Source organism: Crotalus tigris, unplaced genomic scaffold (assembly GCF_016545835.1).
Source record: "Crotalus tigris isolate CLP2741 ecotype Arizona unplaced genomic scaffold, ASM1654583v1 scf7180000019116.999743, whole genome shotgun sequence".
Lineage (NCBI taxonomy): Eukaryota > Metazoa > Chordata > Lepidosauria > Squamata > Viperidae > Crotalus > Crotalus tigris.
This window is the reverse complement of record NW_024097382.1, coordinates 542,521-566,052: the sequence shown is the minus strand read 5'-3', so window position 1 is coordinate 566,052 and position 23,532 is coordinate 542,521. Positions and strand designations below refer to the sequence as shown.

General features: G+C 38.4%; 1 protein-coding gene across 1 annotated transcript in view; it reads right to left on the bottom strand.

Moving 5' to 3' along the window:
* TUBGCP3 (tubulin gamma complex associated protein 3) overlaps positions 1 to 23,100 on the bottom strand; it is an 80,706-nt gene extending 57,606 nt beyond the window's left edge. Inside the window, exons 1-6 of the mRNA XM_039359740.1 lie at positions 22,820 to 23,100; positions 12,545 to 12,652; positions 9,280 to 9,347; positions 6,996 to 7,073; positions 4,681 to 4,886; positions 2,013 to 2,185 (exon numbers count right to left, since the gene is read on the bottom strand). Coding sequence (XP_039215674.1) covers positions 2,013 to 2,185; positions 4,681 to 4,886; positions 6,996 to 7,073; positions 9,280 to 9,347; positions 12,545 to 12,652; positions 22,820 to 22,895 — 709 coding nt within the window. The 5' untranslated portion in view covers positions 22,896 to 23,100. The remainder of the gene's footprint in view (positions 1 to 2,012; positions 2,186 to 4,680; positions 4,887 to 6,995; positions 7,074 to 9,279; positions 9,348 to 12,544; positions 12,653 to 22,819) is intronic.
* Positions 23,101 to 23,532: the final 432 nt, after the last annotated feature.

The following is a 23,532-nucleotide window of genomic DNA, read 5'->3' as shown; positions in this document are numbered from 1 at the left end:
GTGTATTCTCCATATATAACACACTATGCAATATGTCTTTATATTATAAATATAAATTTACATGATTGGACAAGATGTCAGCAGGAAAAAATTGGAGTATAAGATACAAGCAATTTCAGATACGCAGATGACATGACTTTGTTAGCTGAAAATAAAGATGATTTATAAGAAATATTTATGAAGCAAAAAAATGGAATGTGCTATAACACTTGCCCATAGAAGACAAAGTTAGTATCAATTTGCATATTGATATGTCAGAGGACTGGAGGACAATGTGAAACTTCACCTCATATTCTTCCTCCATTTCACTGAGTTGCCAGCTAGACTATTTTTTGATATCAGTTATAAGAGACTGGCAGACAGTTTTACTCATCTTCCTATCAGTTTGGAGTTATATTCAGACAAATTATAATCTGTCACTTATGCAATTTAAAATATGGCTAATGTTTCCATTCCAGATAACCATCTACATTTGCTGAAACCTGTCAAGTGGTGGTTTTTTAATCCAGGGGAAAAATTTGTCTGTAGAATCTATACAGGCTGTATGGATGGAACCACTTGGAAGACTTGATACTGAAAGACATTGGGGCTCAGCTTCCAGGGCAACATAAATTATATCAATTCAAAAACAGGAAGAATACACATTAATGGGGCCGTGATAATTCAGCGTCTGGAGACTAGAGGGTCAAGATGGAAAGGAGCAGATTCATGCTCAATCCTAGCAAAACCAAATGGCAAATGAATTTTGAGGTCTACTAAATTCAAAGACTTCTATATTTAGTTCTGAGTGGGTAGCATTCTTCAGAGAGACTTGATGTGCAATCTGGGGACCTCCTAGACTCATGACTCCTACTTGAAAATCAGATGGCAATTATGGCTCAAAGGGCCTTTGAACTATTACTCGACCCATTGCTGAACCTACTAATGGACTGGGAGACCAGACACACAGTCACTAATGCCTTAGTCATCCTTGTCTGGATTTATTCAATTCATTCTATTTGGCTACCCTTCAAGACTCTCTGGAAGCTACCCCTGGTCCAGAATGCAGTGGCACAGACAGTTGCAGCTGCATCTCAGTACACCCATGTAATATTGTGGCTTTGAGGTTACCAGTGGGCTTGGAGGTACAATTCAAGGTGCAATACGTTAAATATCACATTTAAAGCCCTTCATAGCACAAACTCTGGGTTTTGTGGGACTATCTCTCTCTGATTATCTCTATCCATCCAGTAAAATTCCATGGAACTGGTATGTTCCAGATCCTGTCTCTTAAGCAATGTCCTCTCATGGAACCCAGGATTCATGCTTTCTCTTTCACTATACTTGCCCTATAGAACAGTAATCCCACCAAGATCCAGATGGCTCTGATCCCACCTGGTTTTTCCATAGACATTGGATTAGGAAGATCCCATCTGGTTTGACTGTTCTGATTGCTGAATTTGCCTCTTGCACAATCTGTATTATGTTTTCTTGCATCTTATTACTTTTTACATTTTATTATTATAATTATATATGGAGTTATTTCAAAACGGCAGCAACAATTTAACTAACTAAATATTACCATGCAAGAATAGCCAGTCAACTGGTTCTGAGCCAAAGAAAGACTAATGTCTGATTAAGGAGATCATAATCAAGCAGAAATTCACATACTCATGCAAGTGATATGAATGAAGTAGGAAAAATTATTATATTTGGCAAGGCTGATGGAAATACCAAAAGACAATGGAGATTATGGAAATTTACTTCAAAAAGATATGAGTTGTTGCAGGAGACTGGTGAAGATGCCAAGCATTTTTCCACGCAGTTGCCAAGAGCAAACATAATTCAGTAGCATTTAAGCAACTAATAAACATACTAGGACTTATTTCCAAAGAATTATATTTTAAAAACTTTATACTAAAGTTTTTAATATGGACAAAATACCTGAAGCCCCCAATTTGACAATTGATTTAGACTCTTTCACTATGAAAGTTTAGACACACTGCAGAGTCAATGAAATACATTTCGCTTACCACTTATGTCACCCTCCCGCCTTGATCTTGGCTGATTACGTGAAACCGCGGTTGACAGGCCTTTTGAGGTAGAATTCTGTAATGTAGGTTGGCCTGCAGTTAATGTCCAAGCAAGCCGTGTCCCCAGCTGTTGTCGGAGGCAATCTCCTACTCCTGTACGTTGATAGGATTGTCTAAGAAAAGAAACCAGTATTAATATAATAAAGATAAAATGGCAATAAAATACATGAAATGCTCCAAATATTTTTGCTTTCCATGGTTGTCCAATGGTGTTCCAGCTAAGCCTAATTCAAGCTTTGCAGACAGAAAATATAAATATATATATAAAAATATCATCACTATAAAAGCAAAGGATTTCTCATGTGTTTCCTTCATATACAACTCATAGTTGTATAGCCCTGTAGTGTAAGAGGAAGCCTCAAAAATCTTTATAATGTTCTGCAGATATATTCTCTAGTATATTAAATACAATACCGAAGAAACATATTCACATCCCTTCAGTTGTTTGCTATCAAAAAAGTTATTTAACAAAATAATGTCCTTTAATGGGACATTAGAGACTGACATTTCAAATGCCTTCTGAGAGAAACTGTCTTTCACACTGAATTACTAAATTTAGACCTGCCAGGGCAAGCCTCAAAGCTTTGTTTCAATGATTACTTGACTTTTTTATATGTTTGTATGGTTTTTATTTGTAAGCCACCAAAAGTCATTTAGGTGAGATGGGCAGTGCAGAAATTTGATAAATAAAAAATAATAAAATAATTTCTAGTAGACCTCCTCTAATATTTTAGTAAACTTATTTCAATCCTGCAAGAAAGCCTATTCTTAGCAATGGAAATGTCTCTTATCCAAAAGTTCATATATGGTGCAGATGAGAAATAATCACCATATCTGGGACACTTTTCTCTTACTAGCTATATTCAAGGTCATGTTGCTAAGCTATTGTGGGGAAAAGACTGAGAAATTCTCAGGTTCTCAGACTAAGAAATCAGCTAAGTCCTCGTTTATCAACCACAATTGGGACCAGCATCATGGTTGTTAGGTGAAGTGGTCGCTAAGTGAACCTGTAATTGTGCTTATGATCTTACTTCAGCTTTTCTTTGCTTTAGAGACCCAAGAGAGTCATAAAGGCAAGGTCTGATTGAAAATTATTTTTCAACACCATTGTAACTGCAGTTGGTGAACGAACCAATAGTTAAATGAGAACTATCTATAATTACCACACCACTTACCATGATAAGTAATGTATTAAGTTTATCAAACTGAAGAGATTTATCAACAAAATACTGCACTTTCTAAATCCTGCTTTGAAACTTAGAATGCATTCAACAATAAGCCTCATTAAGGCCAACAAATATATTTTAAGATAATATACTGAAACACAAGATTTTCTATATTACTACCATGGAATCATTCTAAGCACTTAGCAATACAGATTGCATATTAAATAATTCTAGAGATCCTCATACACAATCCACAACAATATAAAATACAGATAAAAACCTAATCTGAAATAATTAATTATAATAAGTTCTTCTAGAGCTTAAGAGGTACCTCAATAATAGACTATATATTGGCAAGTCCTCAATTTATGATTGTTCACTTAATGACATTTTGAAATAACAATCGCTCAGAAAAGGTGCTTTATGGCTATAAAGCACTTACAACTGTCCCAAAATGTGACACAGACACTCCATAAACAGATGATCTTGATCTGGGTGCTTGACAGTCTGTACACATTTAAGTTTGGTTGCCAAATGCCCTGTGGCCATGAGATACCCATTTGCAATCTTGCTGGCTTCTCCAGAAAGTCAATGAGGAAGTCGGCCAGAAAGGTTGCTGCTGTTACCAACTGCCTGACTGCTTTTCCTGCAACCCGCTGAAAGATTTCCACTCTTCTTCATGAACAGAGCTGAAATTCTTCAGCTGGCAGCTCTTTCAGCCAGCTCCCAGAGATGAGAGGAAGCTGAAATCTAAGCAGGATTTTCAGTCCCAGAGCAGAGAGGCAGAGCAGTAAGATAAGGAGCACAGGGTGTCTCAGGTAGGTGAGGGAAGCTCAGGGAGGTTCAGCACAGACACAAGTGCTCAGGGCTGAAAATCCCACTTGAATTTCAGCAAGGAGGATTATCAGTTCCTGAGCAGAAAGGAAGGCACAATAAAATAAGGAGGCCAGGATGCCTCAGGGGAAAGGAAAGGCCAGCACAGGCTGGGCATGAGTGCCTCTCTGCTCAGGGGCTGAAAATCCTGCTCTCAGGAGGTTAGTAAAAGTTTTAGCTGTTTAAGGCTAAAACTGAATAAAAAGAGTAGAAGATCAAGATAAGCAGAGAATAACCACTGGATTAACACCAGACAAACAATCAAATGAACAATCAAATAGTAAACAACAGCCTAACCAAGAAACTAGCAAAAATTTCCAACACAGATGAGCAAGTTATTTTAGATAAAGAGATAGCAAACCCCACTCCCTTCTAGCACTGAAGATTTTATCTAGTCTGGTAACAAAACATTTGCAAGCAAACAATCAAGCTCAGAGAGCACAAAAAACTCTACTATGAACCTGAGAGTCATATTTAAAACATACTGTGACTCCAGAGTCACTCTGAAGTCAGGCAATGCCAAAACTGAATTAAATAAAATAATAAATAAAATGACATATTTCTTTTACCCTGGAAGAAATGTTGGTGGAGTTGGCGTTGGCCCATTTGGGGCATATATCCCTATACTACTGATCCCACTGCTTCCCATACTGCCAGGCTGGACATTCCGGTCTTGATAATTCAGAGGAAGGCTCTGAGGTCTAGCATAGTAGTAAGGAGTTGAGTGAGCATCCCGTGGTAGAGCTTGAGCAAAGAGGGTAGCAAAATTTGAAACCTTGAAAAAAAAGGTCCACATTTTAAGGATACCTCATAGAGGAATCATAACCTAAAGCATCATCCAAATCAGTGTTTCTTACACTGTTCTGCAGAACACCAATAGTAAAGATGAACCATAAACAACTCCATAATCCAGCAAAATGGTTTTTATGTTTTATCTTATTATAAGGTGACCAACCGTCCTCTTTTAGGGAGGACAGTCCTCCTTTTGTGAGTTCTGTCCTCCCTCAAAAAGTGTCCTCCTACATGTCCTCCTTTTCAATATTTGAAGACTAATCTGCAGGGTTTTTTTTTTTCCTCTCATAGAACGCTCAGAATGGCGTTCCAGCACCTTTTTTGATGATTTTTTTTCAACTTTTGCATGAGCTGTGCTACTCCCCCTATTGGCTTCCGAAAGCCAATAGGAATTGCTGCTGAGCGCACCAAAACATCCAGCTGGCAAACTTTGCACATGTAAGTTGTCTGCAGCGAAGGCGAATTGGCAGGAACTTTGCACCCCTCCCTGCTACCCAACTACGCCATCTCCTAGTTAGTCCCGAAGATACCTGGAGGAGACTGGAGCGGCAACGCCATGGTAACTTTCTCTTGATCTTCGGCCCTCCTAGGGCAATAAAGGCTGCGGGTGCAAGAGGCAGGGGCGACGGGGCTGCTGTGGGCAGGGGTGTGAGGGGTGGCGGTGGCCGGCTGCCCCCCGTGCTATGGGAGCCACAGGGCCCGCTCTACACGGCGGGGCAGCAGTGCTGGCGGGTCGGCTGCAGGCGGGGGCCCGGCATGTAAGCATAATTACAATATAAAATGTTATTGTTACAAATGTTTTTTTATTATGCATTTATCATATTATAGTGTATTCTGTATTATTGTTGCAATGAATAAAATGTTTCTTTTATTTACGATATTTTTTCTTCAATTTATTTGTGTCCTCCTTTTCATTGTAAAAAAGTTGGTCACCTGACTTATTAGCTTAACATTATTTTATTGATTTGCTTATTAGATGTTTATGACAGCTTTAGTACTTTATAAGTAATGTAAGACAGCAAATATCACAATATTCCTTCCTCTTCCTATTTTCCCCACAACTATTCTGTGAGGTGAGTTGGGCCGAGAGAGCATGATCGGCCCAAGGTCACGCAGCTGGCTTTCGTGCCTAAGGCAGGACTAGAACTCAGTCTCCTAGTTTCTAGGCCAGCACCTTAACCAATACACCAAAGTGGATCTCTATTATCCTATCAGTGAATAAAAAAGACATTATTGCAGCTCTTTGTAACACCAAATGTAAAACAAAAAGAAAAGAAAACATATCTGGACTTTTTGGATTAAATTTCAGAGAATGCCAGCTTTTTCAGCAACTACCCAATATAACCAGTAACAAAACTGAAATAGGTTGAATGTTACAGCTTAACAAATCTCGTGCAGAAGATGAAATAGGTCAACAAGTCAGAATATAGGTATTTCTTACTGAAGAAAAATTGATATTCTGACCTTGAAATTGTTTAAGAAGTTACATCTGTTAGAAATCTGACTGTTATTTGTTTTTACTAACTATGTATCTAAAATAAGTCAACAGTAATAAAACATTCCTAGAGCCAAGTCCATTTTTTCTCTGGATATTTTAGATATTTTCATTACATTCAATGCATGAATTCACTTCTAACGTCTTAATGACTACTGACTGTAGATTGCAGAGATATCAAACACACTTTTGTTTCTTGTAAATTTATTTGCTAACGTAGATCAATTGATGCCTTTTGCTAGCTACCAGGCCTATCAGGCATAAAATTTCTTATAATGAAAAAGAGGCTTTTTGTGTAGTGGCACACCAAGTATGACATACATTCAGAGTATTACTTGCTACTAATTTCAGTGAAGTTTTTAGGCAGAAGAATATATTGAATTATTTAAACAGTCATTTAAAAACATTTTAATGTTGTTAATCAATTAAAACTCACTGGCTTGTCATTTAGCTCATAAGAATGACAAATCAATGAAATTCAAACATTTAAGAAAATTCAATGTCAAATTTTATAAACAAAAATTAGATTTTAAAAGTTAACATCTACGTAAACAAATACATACATATTTAATAAACAAAATTAAAAATGCTATTTGCCTTGTTTGACTGCTTACGCGGATCTTCACTGAGGCTAAGCAGGAGGTAGAGAATTGACCATCTGTTTTTCAAAACGCCCTATAATAATAGGCAACAATTAGATATGACAACCAGACTTCAAAATATAAAAATATCACTTATTCAGAGCAGAACATGTATTGTGTACCTTATCATTTCAGAATAGCATGAATAGGTAACCCCAAGTTCCAAGAAATCTAACCAGCTATTGTTTATTTTTGCAAAACTAGTCTTTAAATTCTACACCAGCAGCCAATTACTCAGCCAGCTTCAAAGAGAATAAATCACTTACAGACACACAGATCTATTGTCACAATCATTTTGTGTATATATGTGTACACATACTTACACTTTAAAGTATCAGCAATTGCCTACTTGCACCTTTTGTACTTATAAGGTTTCTGTGTTTATACATGGCATTGGCTTCAAATTATTTCATTTCCACCTTCTACATTTGATGGTGCTAGTAAAACCAAGTGGACAGACTGTGTAGACCAAACTGTTTCAAAGAACGACCTATCACAGCCATACAAATAAGATCTGATATCAAGCATCAGTAATGGAAGGATTCCTACTAAAATAAGACATGTCCTTGCCAGGACATTCCAAGTTTCTTTCAGGTTTGTTTAAATAATTTGATTCTGCAAGATAAATTATGAAAACTAGAAAACTAAAGAAAAGACCAATACTTCTCTTTGAGTCATTAGCTGCTCAGGTGCAATTGCATTAAGCAGCCTTTTAACCATTTTCTGAATCTTAAAATCTTTTAGTAGCCTCCTCTATTGAAAGAAATAACTCAACCATGCCAAGGAATAATTAATTTGCTTATGTATATGAGGGTTTAGTTGTGTAAGATTAATATATTGTCAATTATCATGTACAGTATTTTAAGGAATCCTAGACATAATGTACCAAAAAAGAATTAAAATAAAACCAACATTATTTAAGGGACTGAAGGAATATATGATCAATTAATCAATATACATTAACTTAAAAATAGAACAGGAAGATAAGTTTAACATAAAAAAAGCAAAATATACCTTGATGGTCTATGACCTTTCCATAAAAAGTCATTGCTATTCATTTTATTTTCATAACAACAAGATTTCATTACAGTATCACAGAACGTAAGGGAACACAATACATTTCCAAGACTAAAAACTATGATCAAACTGATATTGCAGGGAATAAGGTTTTGCAAAGCAAAGACATTAGTACAAATGATGTATAGCTGGTCCTTGGGCTACAAGCCTAATTGGGACTGCAGTTTCCCTTGTTAAGCAAACTGGTCATTAAACAAAACATCATGTAACCATACCACCTAGTAGTAATGAGAATTTGGGCAGTCCTGATTGCAATCTTTAGGCAAGGATCTCATGCCACTCCTATCCTGTGTAAACTGCCACTGCTTCAGATCTCCCCACCAGCCTAACTCCCCCCCCCATATCTGCCCTTTGGCCACACTGTGTTCTACCACCTACCCCTGCCCTGAGCTGACCATCACTGTCCTCCTCCCCCCACAGCTGCTTCAGGATCCAGGTGCTAAACAAGGACACAATCCCAGTGAGTCCAGCAGGGCAGCAGGGCCTCATCTGCTAAAGGAAGCTCAATGGGCCCATGGTCTGAGGGCTATTGTTGCTCGTGTCTAAAGTGGAAGTTGGGGATCCTGTGCCTGCCCTGCCATCCTGCCTCTTCTGCCAGCTAAGTCCCATAGCTCCTTCTTAAGTGGGCCCAGCTCTGCTGCACTGATGTGGCATTAGCAACAAGAATAGGTGGCAGAGTATAGGGTGGCTCAAAGGGTAGACATTGGAGGGTGGGGGGGAGATAGGCAAGTGGAGGAACTAAAGCAAAAGCAGTTTGTGCAAGGCCAGAGAATAAGAACATGGGAAGCTGCAACTGGTTGTAAATGTAGGCTGGTTGCCAAGTGCCCAAATATTGAACACATGACTGCTAGAGTGCTGCAACAGCCAGAACTTTGAGGACTGATCATAAATCTCATGCATTCAGCAATATGGTAACTTTGAATGGTCACTGAACAAATGGACATAACTCAAAGATTATCCATTTCTCTTTTGTCAAAGGGAGAAAAAGAGCCAAAGGGGCATTCACAAGGTTCCCATGTTGTCTATATATGTTGTTCCGAACAGCGAAAGGGAATGTGAATCCTTTTAGAAGCCAGGCTGCTTTAATGCTTCAAGAGGTGCTTCATTTTGCTAATGGTTTTCTAAAATTTTTTGCACAGCCCAAGTAGAGTTCGTTCCTTTACCTGTGAGTAAAGTTTTCTGTAGAGCTCTGAAAATACAGCAGCATGTTCTTCTCTTCCTTGGCGTACAACTGTAATACAGAAAGGCACTTTAGGGGCAGTATTGTGAAGCAAATTGTGTTTTACTCAGCATTGATACAAGAAGCTCTTCGAAGGCAAAGGACATTGCTAATGAGTGTTTTACTGCTATATAGATTTTTCTGGTTTATATTACAAGGTTGGCCTCCAACAATTCCTATTATATTATATTTTTTATCTCAATATTGTTCACATTTATGTTGTATTAAGAACCAAATGCATGCATCTATTCATTCTTCATAAAGAACAACCTTTTACTTATTATTATATAAGGGATCTAAGTGCTAGAAAAAGGTTTTTCTGCATAAAGATGATTATCTCTTCACAAAAGCTGCCTCACTTACATAAAAATGCAAAATAATGTGTAAATTAATGGAAAAACACAAATCTTTGTTATATTTGATAGTACTTGCCTCTATTGCAGGGGTCCCCAACTCTGGGCCACAGCTCACTACTGGACCATGGTCCATTCGGAACCGGGCCCCGCCAGCAGTGGGTGAGCAAATGTGCACATGCAGCCCCACTTGCAAAGCGGCGGATGCTCACACAAATGAAGCTGTGCATGTGCACATGCTTGCCCCTCACACAAAACCATCCCTTCTTCCCACTCCGCGCCGGGCCTCCAACCCAAAAACGTTGGAGAAAGCTGCTCTATTGTATCCTCTGTGGTACTGATTTGAAGAAAACATGATATAAATGTCCAAAATGGAAATGCAGACATTGCTTCTTTGCCAAGATTAAGAGTCACACTCCTCCTAACTACAACACATTCATCTGACATTACTCAAGATAAATCCCAAAAATATATCCATGCCAGGGCTTAAAGTGAGAGAATGGTTCTAAGCTATACAATTATGAATACTATATACTCATGTAATGCTTGGTTTTTCTTTTTGTGAAAACTTTGAACTGTTCATTTATCGATATGATTACCAGAATACTAGCTATATAAATCAAGCACAATTTGATGTCATTCAAGAGTTATAGTTTGCAAATTATGTTTTATTAAACACCATTCAGTCACATTTTTAGATGGGTGACTATACAAATTTGATAGATTAATAGACAAATTGATAGACAGATAGATGTGGATGTCATAAGATGGCAAAACTGTCAAAAAGGTAACCTCTTCCCCTTAAGTTTCTTGTCTTGTCCATGGAAGGAGGGAAGAAATGAAGGGGCAAATCCCCACTTCCTGCTGCAAAGAGAAAACTGTCCAACCTGCTCTTTATACAGCATTTTTCTCTACATATTTGCAATTAAAAAATGGCTCGCCTTATTGTTCTGCAGAGAAAACAGTGGACAGTGTAGGATGAAATAGGATCATTGCTCCCTGCCTCACTTCCCACAACCAGTAAGTGCATAATAGCCAAAAGCTACACTTCCAAAGTGCTTGTATTTTGGCAACCTCCATCTTCATGAAATAATAGGATGACCACAGCAAAAAATTCCTGCCTCAGCAATCTATAAAGGAAATGGGAACTTTCAAGTGAAAGAGAGAGGAGAACAAGGAGAAAAAGAAGGAGAAAGAAAAAAAAATCTACATTTGAGGTCTTAAAGATCTGATTAAAGATACTGGTTAAGATACCTTAGAATTATGTTATTTTTTGAAAGGGGAGCCAGGGGAGGAAGGATAACTGCTCATAACACAACTAATCAAATTATGACCACTTGTTCAGCAACTGTTCAAAATTACGATGCTACTGAATGAGGGTAACTTATGACCAGTTCATAAAGTTGCAGCTGTGACCCTGCAGTTATGTGATCATGCAGTTACAATGTTGCTGCGAGCTGAAATCACATGATTGCCATTTGTGATCTTCCTTGATGGCTTCACACAATCAAAGTCAATGGGGAAGCCAGGAGGTAATGTTGCAGTTGCTCCTGTAAATCAATCCTATCACTTTTTCTCCTAAGAAGCCCCACTATGGAATACAAGAGCAGGGATCTTGTACTCTATAGTACACTCACCCACCTGAGCTCCCACCCTCTTACATTCATCCTCTCTGGTGCCCACTTGCATCTTTTGCTAGCCTGCCAGTGGCCTTCACTGTTCCACCTGCACCTGCACCTTCATTGACCTGAGTATGTTCTCCATTGCCTACCCACACAAGGCCCTCACTATACCCCTTGCTGGCCCACCCCACAAGGCCCTCAATATGCCACTTGCTGGCCCACCCACATAAGGCCCTCAATGGTCTGCATGCACTCCCTACCCCCATCCACAGCACCCCATCACCTCTCCCAAGCTCCTTACTCCCACCTCTTAACTAGTGCATGGTGCTGGGATTAAGACGGTTGCTAGGATTGCCATCACTAAGCAATGTGGTAACTTGATATTTTACTTTACGACATTATTACTTAATGACAGTAATCCCAGTCCCAATTGCTATTGTAACCTATATATATGTCAAGCCATTAAAAAGCTTAAAAAATAAAAGAATGGGGTGAGGCAAAAACTCAGATTTAGAATTCACCTATACTAGACTCCACTAAAGTCTGTAAGCTTGTCTAATAGTTATCTAAAAGTTTGGCTAAAAGTTTGTAATTTCTTTTAATTGTTGCTAGACACCTGGAGTGACTGAGTTGGGCAGCATACAAGTTTATTTTGTTGTTATTGTGATTGTTTAAGTCTACTCTAAATTCCCTCAAGTTCAGCTGGGCTTACTTTAAACGAGCCTCTTGTTATCCCCTTACTCATTATTTAGAATTGCTTTACGTTAGAATCTCTTCTGCATCTCAGATCTTTTTGTGTGTTATTGACAATAATCAAGCAAATACTATCTGAGCCAGACAATCCACCTGATGCCCTCAGAGGTTGATACCAACCATGATGGGAACAGCAAAGACAGCGTAGAATTCTGAGACTTATCAAGAGTGCTTCAAATTGTCATTTTATATTTTCTTCACTACAGTAGTTATAAGTGATATTAAAAAAGAATTTAAAAAATGCATAAAGCCATTTGTTCTGCATTATGTTTTCTCTGTATTAATTTCAGCTAACAGTGATATGTTTAAATTCATACGAACAAATACTAAATTTTAGTTAGGCTTTATAAAAATTACTGGAGTAATAATGCAGCACTGATAAGTAGTAAAGTGAATCTAATCAAGTACAATTTAACAGCAGTATGAACTGTATAAAAATAAATCTAAACACCATTAAAAAGCAAATTCAAAATAAACTTACGTTCTTTTTTAATTTTTTCTGCCACAAGAAATTCATCTCTCTCAACTGTAGGGGCAAAGTTACTTCCAATGACTCGCACTGCATATTGAAACTGCTGAGCTACATCAGCTGAAATGAAATCAGAGTTAGACTGCAAATATTTCATTGTATTTGTTTATTTAATCATAATGTATCCTATCTTTCTCTCAAAGAGTTCATGAAAAGGCATGTTTTTTCCACCCATATTATCTTCCAAACAATCTTTGAACTTAGGACAAATTGATAATGAACTCAGTGTTATCCAAAAATATTCATCACTGAACAGAGATTTTTCAAGACTTGGAAGCCATAACTTCACATATATTAGTAAACTGATAGAAATAACAACAACAATAATAATGATGATGCTAATAATGCTAATGATAATGATGATAATAATAATAATAATAATAATAATAATAATAATAATAATAATAATAATAATAATAATAATTGGAAGGGACCTTGGAGGTCATCTAGTCCAATGGTTTTTAACCTTTTTGAAAGAATCGCCCCCTTGAGCCAATGACGAAGTTGCCATCGCCCCCCTCCCCCAACATAACCTCTCAATCACAACATAGGAAATAATTCTTCAATTTACGCGCAACGCGCATGAAGATAAGCGATACGTATTCATATATGTACGGCGTTCTGTACTGAAGCTAGCTAAAGGAACATTTGAAAACAATTCAATCCACTAATAGTGAGTGATCTGATGTTTTTGTATGACAGATATGCAGCGATTCACTGTACGAAAAAGTCTCAAAAGTATCCCCAAAACTTCTCACTCCATCGCCTCCATATCGCCCCCTTTTTGTTCCTTCACCCCCACATTGCCCCTTTTTGTGCCATCGCCCCCCTGAAAAACAAAATCACCCCCTGGGGGGGTGATATCGCCCAGGTTAAGAACCACTGATTTCTAGTCCAACCTCCTGCTCAGGCAGAAAACCCTATACCATTTCAGACAAATGGCTGTCCAATCTCTTCTTAAAATCTTCCAGTGTTGGAGCATTCACAACATCTGGAGGCAGGTTGTTCCACTGGTTAATTGTTCTAACTGTCAGGAAATTTCTCTTTAAAAACAAAGCCTTCATAATACAGCAGCTTGAATGGATAAAGTGTGGTCTTATACAATCAAGATCTTTGATCTAAATCAACAAATCTCAAAGTATTGTCTGGGGATTTTTTCAGGCAGTCTATGAAGTCAAATCAATATTTTTAAATTTCTCAGTTTTAACTTCTAATGTAATAAATATTTATAGATTTATATTAACCGAAGCTTTCTGGGGTTCTTAATCATTTTGAAGCATATAAAGTGGTCCTGAGACCAAAATATTTAAGAACCACTGATCTAAATCATTTTGGAAGCAATCATCACAAACCCAAGAAAGATACATTGCATTTCCTCAATTAAACCCAAGGCTTTCAGAGGCTTCTTATCTATTAAAAACCATTTCAATTATATATTGCCTATAGCTGAAGCAGATGACACAGATTGAAGCATAAATTTTATTTATTTATAAGACAATTAATGTAATACCATTCACAACGGGTTAAGTAATAAACAAAGCAACCCAACTCTAAAAAACTAGATGAGATTTTTTACATAGCTTGTCAAGGGAGAACATCTATTTGTTCAACTCAAAAATCAACTAGGTTAGCAAAATTCTTAAAACAATGATTCAAAAATTACAATGGGGTTTCCAGGTGTTTGATTCAAGCAGCCAGGTTTTTTTCACACATTTTTCAGTTGTTTCCTTTCAATTTTAGTTGCTTCCTCTCCCCTTAATAAACAAAACATGTGTACACAACCTTGTAAAAATAGGGGGCATTGACTCACTCCCCCAATCAACTGAAGGCTGCACATGATGTCACATGGAGAGATGTGATGTCATTAGAAAAAAGCCAATTTTTTAAAACAAAATTTGGGAGTTGAGATTTTTATGGATGGAAAGTGGAAAGTCCCAAAAAATGATTTTTAGAGATGTGATAGGCTGATGGTTTAATAGTGGTAATTTAGAATAGTTTGCTTCATAGACTTCTATTTCCATCTTTATTTTGAAGAGAGGGAGAAATTTGTGCCTTGTAGTAATTTTTCCATTAATTTTATTGTTGCAATCTCAGAGCTTAGGAGAAAATCAGGACCTGGGGACAACAGGATACTTAAAAGTCACAAGTTGCCTCCTCGTGGTTGAAAAAAACAGGGGGGGGGGGAATACCAAGTGCATATAGCTGTGCTTAAGGCATTAATGGGAGTTTCAGTTGCAGCTAGAGTGTATAGCTTCAGTTTAAAATCATAACTTCCAATAACAATTCCAATCTAAGTCAAAACAAGCTTGATTTTCAAACATTGACACTTCAAATAATATCTTGATTTTTCAGTACTACTCACTTGAATCTTTATAATTAAACAATATATTATTCCTTCTAAAGCTGATTTCTCAGGTCAAAAGCTGATGGAAACAAGAAAATCAGAAAGCTAGATTTAAACAGCTGTATATGCTGGAGCAGCATTTAAATCCAATTTTGGATAATTCTAAATGGAGGCAGAACATGTATTGTGTTTTCACCACCAAATATATCACTCAGTTTTTCTAACGCCTTGCTTAGCCCTTAAGAGTCACTAGATATTGTGTGGGATGGAGGGTAATCGGTACTGATTAGCCAATGGCAGCTTTAGTAATCATCAGTATAAAAATGCACTCAGACACATTTTTGACAGCATTCATGTTATTCTATGTATAAGCATCTGTAGTCTGTAAACATTACTGAACAGCAAAAGAAAAACAGTGGGAGGTTATATTACGGTACTTCTTTCACATAACTCGTGAAAGCCATCATGGTTGATATCATATGATGTGTAAATCAAAACCAAAGCATATTATGGCTTAATATATTGTATTCTGTCAATGTCTGGTAAGGCTGTCAGCCATTGCCTTCCGTTGCTTGTGGAACCCAATAATCCGCTCTTTATTCTACCTCTAAATTCACTATGAACATTCAGTACTTAGACTTTAATTCTTTATTTAAAGAAACCTGTGTCTTTAAATGGCTGGACGGGAGTGGGGGGTGAGGGATGGCAGGAAACTGATAAAGCATTGTAAAAATGCAAAATTAAAAAAATACACAAGTGGAGCCTGCATACAATAATTATTCCTTCAGTATTCAGCATTCTATACTCAATGAAAATTGAGTGATCATCAGAACCTTGGTCCTAATATGCTTATTGTTTACTTATTTGTTTTGATAAACTTAGAAAAGTAAAAAATGGTAGCATATTTCAATGATAAAAGTGCCAAGCTGCAGATCTGAAGGGAGAAAAATATATCCAAGCATTAAAAAAAAAGCCTAATGTGATCTCTGAGATGCATTCCTTTCACCATCTGATCTTTAATTCCTTGTTTTTATTAGAGACTTCATTTCATATTTGGCAAAACTAGATCAGCAAAATGAAGAATGCCAAATGCAATGGGATAAATGCCAAATGACTTTTCCAAAAGCAGAAGGAAGGAGCTGATATCTTGAAAAACAAGCTTTCATCTTGCAGATCCTAATGGACTTCACAAGCTGGCACAAACCAATATATAGAAAAGATAGCAAAATTAACATCTATTTTGCATGTTCTTCTCTATTTGTTACCTTAATTTTCAAAACGCTGGGGCTTAACAATGTCCCAGTAACAAAAATTAAACAGTAATCTAATCATATTAACATTCACTATAACTATAATTAAAATAAAAGAGAAACACCCTCAACTACCCCTTAACTTTTATTACCCGAAAAATTCTTATTTAAATGAATTAATTGCATCTCATGAATATACAACATAGCAATGTGAGAATATATATTTTAGAGTTAATAAGAAAGCCATTTAGAATAAGCCCAAAACCACATATATGCCAGTTCAAAGATTTCAGAAACCTCACTTTAGGAGTGAAAAAAATACAAAAACTTATGTGAACGATAATAATTTTAAGATTATGTCTTTGTTTGACTATCCTGGCAGAACCTCTTAATGAACACATTTACAGAACATTCTCCAAAAGTTAAGGATATTATTATATGCTATTCTGATCTCAAAGTGCCTACAGCAAAAAGCATACATTATCAATTTGATGAAGGCATATTCCTAACACATTTTTTAGCAATTTAAATCATGTGCGTTTTTATATTAATTGCTATAAAACCATGTTTCCCTAATGATTAGTGGTGATTGTTCTTTACCATCTATTATGCAATATATATTTTCTTCTTTTCATTAATGTATTAGAGGAATTTACACTCCATTATTTAATATATATATTTCAAAGCCTAGAAGGGGCTCTCAGCAAATCCTCTGGGAAATTGGAAAGGAAACAGTATATAGAGACTAGTATATAAAGTTAAAATGGAAAAGAATCCCCAGAATAAAATATTCTAATTGTTGTAGCTGTAAAAATATGAAAATGTGTAATTAAATTAAATATGTGGTCACTATGTTGACAAAGACTTGATGGAGCAAATGAAAAAAATATTAAAACATTTAGCTGAATGGTTTTTCCATTAACAAGGTAATTAGTAATAAACAAGTATTTGAGGTCAGAAGTCCTAGGCCTTCAGCTGGGTTTTATAAAACCTTTTCGCTTTAAGCGTCCGCGGCTGTGTGCAAAAAAAAAAGGTTCAATCAATCAATTACAACTTCTCGTGAGAAAAAAAAAAGATCTTGTAAATTTGGAATAGATTGACTGAAATTTTTAGTCCCACCCAATCTACCATTACCACCGCAGTCACACCAACCCAATGGGCCATGCTCATCCAATGGGCCACACCCACCTAATGGGCCATGCCCACCCGGCAATCAATGATACATAAGTGGGTTTTGGGTTGCAGTTTGAGCACTCGGTCTCTAAAAGGTTCGCCATCACTGATCTAGGTTTTTAGAGAGTGTTTGGGGAGTTTTCTAATGATCTGACAGGCTTCTGTTCTAGTAGTTGGCTTCTAGGAACAGAAGGCAATCTAGGCTCTCTGACAAAATTGCCCCTGAGCAGTTTATTTCTATGCACCAATCCTGGGGCACACTTTAAGTTTCTCTGGGAGACGAAGCATCAGAAAAGACATATAGTATATGCATGGATAAGTATCAGAAGCCAAACTGATCTAGAATAACTTCAGACCTATGCCATGGTGATAAGTAAGGGAAACTAACATTAATTCTCTCATATAACTCATCAGACTGTCAGCCAGCAGCTTTCTTTAGGGCAGTAAATTCCTGCTCATCACTTTCTGGAGCAGGAGAACCTGTCTACAGTGTTTCTGCTTATGAACTTGCAAAGCATTTTTTCTTTATAATGGATGTTTTATTATATTTTGATATGTTGATTTAAGGCACAGTTAAGGTGGTGTGCATAACACAAACCATTAAAATACATCATCATACAATATATACAACATCATTATACATTTAAATTAAATGCAGGAAGTCCACAGCTTACAACCACAACTGACACTGGAATCTCAGACATTGAGCAAAGTTGTCATTAAGCAAGGTGCTCATATGACCACTTTGCTCAACAACAGCAATCCCAGCTCTCCTAATTGTAGTTGTTAAGTGATGATGTGGGTCATTAAAAGGATTGATAGGTGCCTCAAGGGAACAGAAACAAAGCTTAAATCATAAAGTTCTAAGATGCCTTTCTGCTCCCCACCAGAAGAATTCCCTTCCTTGCATGGAGAACCCTTTTCTGGCATGCAGGGGAAGAAAGCTTAAACCATTAATATCTAAACTATCTAAGCTTTGTTTCTGCACCCCACAAAAGGAAACTCCTCCAATGGGATGCAGAAACAAAGCTTAAACATGAAGATGTAAGTCCATTTCTGCACCCCTCTAGAGATCTCACATCCTTCTGTGGGGTACAGAAAAGAAGCCTAGATCTTCATGAGTTTAGTTTCTGCACCCCCAAATGAGGGGTTCTCTTCCATGCATAGAGGAGAACTCACCTCCTTCTGCAGGCGTGAGGGAGGATTTAGAAAAGAAGCTTAAATCATGATTTAAGTTTCATTTCTGTATACTATAGAAGAATATTAGCTCCCTCAGCTGGCAGCTCATTCACCCAGTCTCCAGAGACAAGAGGGAGTCCTTTCAGCAAGCAGCAGTGGCAGCTTGCAACCTTCCCTGTCAGCTCACATTGACTTTCTGAGGAAGCTGGCAGAGAAGATTGCAAATGGTGATCACATGATCGCAGGGAACTTGTAACTCGTTGTAAATACAAACAGACTGCCAAGCACCTGAAATGTGTAACTGTGGGGAGGGCAGACAGTGTGACACTTTACTATGACCAGAAGTGCTTTCTGAATCCATCATAACTACAAATAGCCACTAACCAACCAGTTGTATGTTGAAGACTATTTGAGCTGCTTATAATGGATCTTAAAGGCTAAAGGCCTATTGAAGCAACAAATGAACAAATTAGTGCCTTCCAAAACAATTTAAGGGTTGGAGCGAGACATACTTTCACAATTTTCCACAAGGTGGACGTCTTTGGCTCTTAGTCCATATTCCTTTTACCTCCAGCTGGACAGCTACCCAGCTGCCTGAGAATACCATTTTACCTGAAGAAAAGTAATCATTAATCTATTTAAAGATTAATCTATTTAAAGATCCCAGACCTTCAAGCAAGTTTTGAAACATGTAGAAAACATCCCTATAAAAAGAAGCTTCAGGGAATTAAGTAGAGCATTCTTTCCAAAAGGTCATGGCCCAATGATAAGCACTACCCTTACCAGGACTAGCTTCTGGCATGTCTTATTCAATAGCATCACAATGCAATAGAGTAACAAAATTATCTTGTATTCAGATTTAAAAAGCAATTTTAAAAAATAATTTATCCCACAGCTCTCAATATGATCCCTGATCTTTGTGCCAAGCATATACCAATTCCATTACATGCATGAATTGCACAACAGGTTAGAAAATCTGCACTGACCTGCAAAATTTAGCTGCCCTTCACTTTTGAAAATGGAAAGAGTGATTTATAATGAGAGTTACAACTCATGCAATACAGCAAAAGATAGCAAGGTAAAATACATTGATCAGAAATCTTTTTTTACATATGGGTGTAAGCAATCTCAACTACAGAAGTCTGGCAATGAGGGAGCTAAGAGGACAGGTAAGATCTACAACTATCACAGAGATTTTTTTAAAAAAAAATTCCAGAACAGTTTATTAAAGCAACTGGGAGGGAGAATCAGCCACACACTTCTCAAGTGATGCAATACCAGCCGGGCAGCCTGGGGTTTGCTCTTAACTCTGGAGCACCCTTCTTATATATGTCATTCTTTTCTCCCGTAACTGTCCAAGAACTAAACTGAGAGGCTGGAGAGGAGGGAACCAAAAGCAGTTTTATACATAGATAAAAAGGCACAATCATGTGATGGATAAATTGGAGGAAGGTTTCCGAGAAGAAGCTAGAGGTGATCTTCAGCCGCCTTCAAAGCCATTTCTTTTATTCTGCCAGTTTCTCCAAGCTCTGAGTGTATTGCATCAAACTGGCGGTGGAGACTGGCAAGTTCACGGTCTTTCCCATTTAAGGTATACTTTAATTGGTCTAAAGACAATTCCAACTGAGCAACTGTTTTTTGTAAGTTGAGGATAGTCTTTTTCTTGTTAGTTAAATTGTCTTCTAGATATGCAATTTTTTCAGTTTTTTCATCTATACTTTCCTGAAGGCTATCTTTTTCCTTATCCAAAGCATTAACAGTACTTCTGAGCAGAATGACAGTCTCACTTTGCGATGACCTCTTAGTATTGAATGTATCTATTTTGTTCTATCACAGAGATTTTTATGGCGAGCCTTAAGATCAAAGCTATGCTTACTGCTCAGCAAAAAAAAAGAGAGGCTAATATAAGGTTTTTCATAAGAGTTTCCAGAAGGTCTAAGCATTGGGGTTGGGGACTCTCCCACTCTGTCCACCAGTTTGCATGATCCAGAGTGAATGCTCCTGAAATTGCTTTCATCACCATTTTCCCCATTTCATCTGGGAACTTAGAAATAAGTCTGAAAAAAGGGAAACCTTTTTCCTTTCAGTTAACTGATTACGATCCCATCTGAGGTATATTACTAGATTACAACTTCCAAGACACAATTGGCATGAAAAATGTTTGTTGAATAATTCTCATCACAACAAAAGTTTTGGACCAAACCCTTCTCTCAAGAGGAAAGTTATTTATGGATGAACTTAACTAAATGTCCTTTCTGGTTTTCCTTAGATCAGTGGTGGCGAACCTATGGCACAGGTGCCAGAGGCGGCACTCGGAGCCCTCTATGTGGGCACGTGCCGTTACCCCAGCCTCGCCTCCCCCCGCGACCCCCTCCTCTCCAGCAGCCCCCCTGAAGGAGAGTCGCACCTGAGCGTGGCCCACACGGAGCAGCGCAGCCAAGGACATGGCAGCCAGGCAGCGTAGACAAGACTCTGCCCTCATGCCCCATCCCGCAGTTGATGCTGTGGGGCACGGGCAGAGGGCATGGCCGCCATGGTGCTGCTGGGCTGCCTGGACAATCTGCGATGGGCCCTGGAGGCGGTGAGTGGTCCTGTGGGCAGGTGGGGCGGGGGATGGGGCAGAGTGGGGGCAGGACAGGAGGGTGGAGCAGCGTGGGGCCAGTTTTTGGGCACTCGGTCTCTAAAAGGTTTGCCATCACTGCCTTAGATAAAAACATACTCTCATTATTGACATACAGTTGAATTAAAAAGTCTTCTTTATTAAGCCAGTCTCGGGTACATGTATTGTTTAATGGCTAGCCTGGAATAAGGGCTTTAAACATTCATGACATTTCTTCTCCAAAAACTATAGGCCACAGTTCGCCATATTTTGATCTGAATTTCCACCTTAAAATCTAATGGACTGATTTCTGACTGTAAGTTGCCTCTTCTGAGCAGGATGTAGAGTTAACTCTGGCAAATAGTCTGGCAGAGGTTTTTCATGTGCCCAATTTGCCACAAAGATTATGTCAGAGTTGACCTGCCTGCTGGCCAGACCCTTGGTAGTGACTTCAAGTACTGTTTGGTGTGGGTATGCCTTTTGGCCTACATTGTCTATTAGGGCATTTCTCCTGACATGCCAGTGGCCTTTTGGTATCTTTGATGCAGTTATCCCCCCAAAAGTGGCTATGGATAATCCTGGAACTTCTCTTGATTTCTACAGTTCACTTGCTTCTAAATCCATCTTGAGCATCTGACATGTTTGTGGCAGCTTTGGCAACTGTTGTAGGGATTCCTCTATTAACTAAAGTCTTCAGAGAAAGTAATGAAGTTCCTGAAGATCTTCAAATGTTTGTTTTTATATCTTTTTATCCATCTTTTATGAAAGTGATGAGGATCACAAGGCTTTCTGTGTGCTGCTAGTTAGTTCTTGCTAGATTCTTGACATCAGTAATATTTGGAATCCCAAGACTCCATCCTTTTAATTTATCTATGTATAGTATCTATTTTCACATTGTATATATATCTTGCTATCCTTTGACTTACCTGCATTCAGTTAAGTAGCACTCCTGTACCTACCGAATGTCTGAACTAACATATATGAAAGTAGTAAACAATCATATGTATTTAACCTCTTGTAATAGTCTACAAGAAACTGGCCTTGCAGAATCTTTCACTGCTTGCTACTGGTATCAACATTTCAACAACAGTCCATTGGCCTACTAACTAAGAACATTTTTCAAAAAATTGTATCAATGATTTCAATGAGAGCTAATTTATACATATAAATCTTGTTTACCCTACAGGTAAATCATGTTTGCATGCAGTTTTACAACCAGCACACTATTTGCCTTCCACATCTGCTCCTTCTGGCTTCTCTTATTCCTTTAAGAAATTTAAACTAGAACTAAACACGATTCCCAGGACTATAATCCCTGGACCGGGGATGATTAGTTTCAGATCTGAGAGGCATAACTGAAGAGCCGTTTAAATTCGAGTTCCCACTGAACCATTGCTTCAGTTCGCCCGGATGCGAGGGGAGGAGAAAGAAGAGTCCATAAGGTAGTTGCGCTACTCTCGTCCCCGCCAAGGGACTGCACGTGAAGCAGCCTGCTCTCCCACCCCACCCGCGGTCCGCTTCGTCTGTATTCTGCAACATCATCACCATCCTCCTCCTCATTATTGAGAAGGGGAGCCGGAAAGCCCGGCTGTTCCGAGTGGCCCTGTCAGCTACAAAGGAGCCGCTTATTCTCTTCCTGCCAGAGAGCAACCCTCTGGGGGGAAGGGGAGCCAGACAGTTACCTTCGCCCTTGCCCAGGATGCGGCAGCAGAGATTCTGCAGCAGAACGTTGGGGGACTTCTGGTCCGGGCTCGCCATCCTCGCTCGCGGAGGGGGGGACGGGGGCGGGGAGAGCGCCCTCTTTCCTCCCTCTTCGCGGGGCCACTCCCCCAGCCGCCCAACCCGGTGTTTGACTGGCCCGTGCCTTAGGGCGCCATTTTAATCAAATCCGTCGAAAGGAGAGGAAAAGAAAAGAAAAGAAACGGTTTTCAAACGCAAACCCCCCATAATGCCCCGCAGTCCGGACGGCGCAACACTGAACACCTTCCGTCGGGCAACAATCTTTTCACAACGAAGAGGTTCCGGGGATGGAACGGATACCTCCCGAGAACCCTCAAGAAGGAATTTCATTTTTTTCCTTCATTCTATACAACAACAATTGGATTCTTTTCCCACAGAAAACGAACATAATTTGCCCCTGATTTGTCGGACCGCACTCGGTTACATCATCTCATGACGTCATCTTTTAAAAAAATGATTGGATTTTGGTTGCGTCTCTTCGGATTAAAACAATAATCTTTCATTTTGAGGGTCATTTTTTGTTCTCATAGAATGCGAGCCCTAAAATTTTGCATCTCAGCGGCCCCTTCATGAAATTTCAAGTTGTTCATTGACCCCCATGAAAATTATTTAATAAATACTATTTTAACTAAAAGCAACAGTACTTAGACTTAAA